The sequence below is a fragment of the Vespa velutina genome, chromosome 3 (genome assembly GCF_912470025.1).
Source record: "Vespa velutina chromosome 3, iVesVel2.1, whole genome shotgun sequence".
Taxonomy (NCBI): Eukaryota; Metazoa; Arthropoda; class Insecta; order Hymenoptera; family Vespidae; genus Vespa; species Vespa velutina.
Genome location: NC_062190.1, coordinates 4,145,380 through 4,150,557, shown reverse-complemented (window position 1 = coordinate 4,150,557; position 5,178 = coordinate 4,145,380). Strand labels below are relative to the sequence as shown.

Sequence of the window (5,178 nt, the reverse complement as noted above, 5' to 3'; positions counted from 1 at the left end):
AACGTGAAAAAGTTGAAAAAGTTTAAATGAAAAATATTCGTATATAGTATATAGTATTTGATGACAAAAAGAAAATTCGTTCTTTCGTCAAAGAAAGAATGTTGAAAAGGAAGGTAAAAGTCGAATTACCAGGACGACGTATTCCCTCTAGGATGCGCGTTCCGATGGATGTATCACGATGGCGTATCACTCACGCTCCGTTAATCGCGTTAACGAGCCGGATCTAGGCAGGAAGAATGCGTGACCATGGAATAAGTTATCTTCTTGTCGATTTGTTATACACCTATTGACGGTGGTACGTACTTGCGCGCAAACTCACATATATTCTCTCCCCCTCTCTCTCTCTCTCTTTCTTTTTCTTTGTGTTTATGAACGATCCCCTTTACATGGCTCTTCCAACCCCCTTTCGGTGTTCCGTACAGCATTCAAGTGCGCATGGTGTGTAACAATAGATCGTGCGCGTGTACTTTATAAGTGGATCTGCCCATTGTGGGGTCAGGTGGCTTGCCGTTGCTCGACGGAGAGCCCGTTGGCTGACTCGACGGGGTGTGGCCACATAACTATAGCCACAACGTGCTCTGTTCTACCCTCTCATACTATTTCTCTCTCTCTCTCTCTCTCTCTCTCTCTCTCTTTCTCTCTCCCTTTCTATACATTTCCTATCTTCGTCTCATTTCTTCATTTTCAAAGATACGATAACTCTGTTTCACTCGGAACCAAATCGACGAGTAGAGTTGCCGGGCTGCTTTCTCTTTAATAACAATACGTTCTCTCTTTCTCTCTTTTCTTCTCTCTTATTCTCTTCACATTCATGGTAAAAGAGGGATAGGAGTAGGGATAGAAGCTACCAAGCAGGCGCATCGCGTCGGCCTATTACAATGGCCAGCCCTCCTAACCGTTTCATTGTCATCCTCCGTTCTCTCTCTCTCTCTCTCTCTCTTTCTGCATTCTCTCTGCCCATGCGTCGATGCGCGCGAACCATTGTTTCGTCGAATGGGCGGCTCTCAACGGCACACCGCCAACGCCATTCGCACCGACCAACCAGCTTGATATTTCCTTCTCAACCAATCGCTTACTTACGATCTCTACGTGCGAATGTCAAGTCTAACGGACAAATCCTAAGCTCTTCTCTCCTATTTTTTTTTCTTTTTCTTCTTCTTCATCTACTTCTTCTTCTACTTCTTCTTCTTCCTTAATTACTGCTAACGTCATTATTGTTGGTAGACGGGAATGATAAGTTCGAGTTTTCGATGGACGCAACACTTATAATACTAAACGTACATAACACTCCTACCGTATCGACGAACGATGAGAAGAAGGAGGAGCTTTTTAACAGACTTGACGACGCGCAAGTACTACGTATTTATGCCTCGTCGACCGTGGCGAGTCTAAAAAGCGTGGCGAACACGGTTATCGCTCTAACAGCACAGCACCTACTACTACCTTCTGAATATGAGTCTCATGGTACCATATAGAAAAGCTGCTCGGTGATGATATTGCCAACGGTTTATATAAAGCGTCTCGTGTCTCTGTAAAATGATGGATTTGAAGGTTGGAAAAGGCTATTTGGCTCTCTCTTTTTCTTTCTTTCTTTTTTAATTTTTCTCTTTAGTACACATTGACACCGAGAAAAGACGTACTACGTTGGTACTCACATTGGCTTCCGTGTAGAAGCTTCTCGTTCGAAAGAAATAAACGAGGTCCCGACTTTTACGTCCTTAATGGTTCCGAAGGGTAGATACATCATCTCCTCAGCATCACCGAGACTCCCCGCGATGACTTCGATAATGAGACTGCAATTAGAACTCTGTAAGTTACCTACGTCGATGATACAAACCTTTTCAACTTTATCTTTTCTTTTTCTTTGTGATTTTTAATTTATTTCGCCAATGGGATCTTTCAAAAGATTATCATAGGATATCGCAAATGTTTATTCATTTTTAAGAATATAAAAAAGAAAGGAAGGATGATAAAGATGTTAACGCGTGTCGTGAAAATTAAATTATTTTGCAGTTGAAAACCAAACGAACACAAGACTCTGTCATAGATACGATTTTGTATTATGATTAGTTCACTCGTATCGCATATGCGGTAGCGACTTAATATTTACGTATACTTGTTATAGATCATGTTGCATAATAATCATAAGAATAGATTATCTGAAAGATATATATCATGGAAATCAGAAGAAGATATCTGTAATATCAAAACAGTAATGAAAAATATGTAGTTGAGCTATTTTTAATTATTATAAATTATCATGGATAGTATTGCTCATTCCGCTCAAAACACTTAAAATTTTCATCAATTGAGAATATAAACAGCATTTTTCGTATCGAGTTTTAAAATAATATTAATACCATAAAATGAATATATATACAATATATAAACATATTACATTTTTAAATTGAAATTATGGTCACGTTCATGATATATTATTAAAATTATATACATACATATGTAAATTTAAAGTATGAAATATTAATTATAAGAACACAATAGATATTGAAAATTACACAAATTAGTAAGTATCAAGAATCATAGTTCTTTCATGTCTCTCAATAGCAATTTTCTTGATATGATCCCACAATATAGGGTAACGATGAATCGTACGAGTAAAATCGACACGATCGAGTCGATAAAGTTCGCAAATCTCAACAGCAACTACGCTGGCAACTCTACGTTCGTCCGTCATTACGAGAGCAATCTCACCGAAATAAGCACCATCCTCAAGATGGCAAACTTCTTTACCAGAAATCGTATAAACTGCGACGGTACCACTGCCAATAAAATACATGCAATTACCTCGTTCGTTCGCTCGTACGATCACATCGTTCGTCAAGAAAATTTCGGATTTCAATAGAGTTACTATATGATTTAAAAGAGCAAATGGAAGATTATCAAAAAAACTAACGTTTTCTACGAGTTTTTGACAGGAAAGCATAATAATTTCCTGACGTAATTGTAATGACAACGTATTGATTATATCAGATTCATGAAAGTAATGATGTAGAAAACGAAATTCATAATAATTAATTATTCGACGTTGAGTTCGACGTGGAAGTTGTTTGTGTCTCATGTATTGTTTCAATTGACGAACGGCACATTGATATTTAAATTTTGAAGAGTAAGTTCCTTTCATATATTGCATCAATCTTGCTATGAGTAACGACGTAAGTAGGGTACCCATTATTTGGGCAATTATTACTACGTAGAGATCAAAAACATTTCGTCGATTATTTTTAAGGAATCCGGATCTCAAACAATTTCCTATTGTCAGAAGTAATGAAAAGAAATACTGTGTATCTGTAGGTTTATCCCAAAGATCAGCATCATGAATCCAAAAATCGGTTCTAGTATAATCTGGTTGTTTCATTGAAATGATTACTATAGGTACTAGCCAGAAAATGCAGGATAGCCAGTGAATGAAAATGATCAACCAAAAGAATATAATAGTGTGGCGGTAATGAGATATTGATATTTTTTTAGTACATGCTAATTTGTCGATATAAGCTTTAAGAGAAAAAAATCGAAAGATACAAAGTAAAGAAACTATTTTTCGAGTTACTTTGCATTCGTTCCACATATTCACAAATATCACGTCGGTTGGAAAAGAGCCAAAAAGATCGGTAAAGAATGTACCATGTCTTACGTATCGTTCTATAATTTTTTTCCGTTCCATCTCGACGATAGATCGACGTTTGTCGAAGTACCTAAACAAAAATAAATATTTTCTTGTTATTTATTTCATTTGTAGATAACTTATTTCATCATTTTTATATAATTCATTGTAATTGTATTCACCCGGTAGATACATTAACGAACATGTCTCCGCAACAGAGAAGGAGTAGAGAATTTTTAATGAATGTTGGAACGAGAGTCTCTTGAGTGATACTAAATGCCGCTTGATATGGTGTTATCAACAGGATAATTGTCATTCCCACGATGAGCAAGATGTCCCAGTAATATCTGAGAAATATTTTATATACGATTGGTTTCTTTGATAAAATTTGAACATTAAACAATTATATTTCCTTTATTTAAAATTAATTTAAAAATAACAAGATTTATTATTTTTACCTAAAATTACTAAATGGATGAATTATGTTCTTGTAGTTTCGAATGTGTCGACGTTTTTCATTTAATAGTGCTGTTTGACTGCGCAAATATCTTTGAGCATTTGGATTTGTAAAAGAAATCATGAAGAAATTCCGACAATTATGTAACAATTTTTGCAGACGATTTATATGATAGGACGATACATTTTGTGACGAAGATGTATTTTCATAGTTAAAATACATTTTATTTCTTTATTAATTAATCCTTATTTTCTAATGTATTAAGTTGTCAGAGCGATGATTATATAATGCGAGAAACAAAAGAAAATAATCGATAGAAATTAAAACGATTCGAATTCATATGCCTTGAATATTGTTATTGTTCTAATTTTTCTCTTTTTATTAAATGTGTTGAGTTTCTTTATTCCTTTATCCTATAATATCAAATATTATAAAACACCAAATTTAATAAAAAAATAAGAATTTATTTTACCGACTGATGATAAAAAAACATAAGATTTATTATTACCGATTGAGTATTTTAATCCTACCATAATAACTCATTTATAGAAGATTATCATTTTATTGACTAATCAATCGGTAATTGTAAGTCTATCTTATCAGTAGGTAATAGTAGATCTCTATTTCATCGGCAAGCAATAATTGACTTTTTTTATCGAATGTGTTGTTAGCAGTAGTAGATCCATTTTTTTAATCGGTTATAGAAGATTTTTGTTTTATCGTCTATTCGGTTGGTCATATTGGGGTTCTTTTTTGTCAATTACGGGAAATTATTGTTGATAATAATAATGTTCTATTTTTTTTTTATTTAAGACTGTTCACTACTTAATATTCAAAGTGTGCATGACTTTAGTGATATAAATGGACTGATATTAATAAGACAGATATAAATTACAAATACAAACGGGTAACGCTGTCCCTACCATTTCATTATCGTTTCGGTATATAAGCTTGTTTGTTTATTCCTTTCTCGCGCATACATAACAATTGGTGTCGTGTAATAGCTGTGAATTCACTTTTCACTCTCTTATATGCATTTTTTTTTTTTTTATGGTAGCGTGAGTCTTGCAGTGATTTGTGCTGGATACGACATTGATAC

At 34.4% G+C, this 5,178-nt stretch overlaps 1 protein-coding gene across 1 annotated transcript; it reads right to left on the bottom strand.

Moving 5' to 3' along the window:
* Positions 1–2,521: 2,521 nt before the first annotated feature.
* On the bottom strand, positions 2,522–4,202 carry LOC124947591 (potassium/sodium hyperpolarization-activated cyclic nucleotide-gated channel 1-like). The gene is made up of 3 exons (XM_047489963.1): positions 4,081–4,202; positions 3,805–3,969; positions 2,522–3,713 (listed from the first exon to the last, which is right to left on the bottom strand). The coding sequence occupies exons 1-3, from the start codon at positions 4,200–4,202 to the stop codon at positions 2,522–2,524; spliced, it is 1,479 nt and encodes a 492-aa protein (XP_047345919.1).
* Positions 4,203–5,178: the final 976 nt, after the last annotated feature.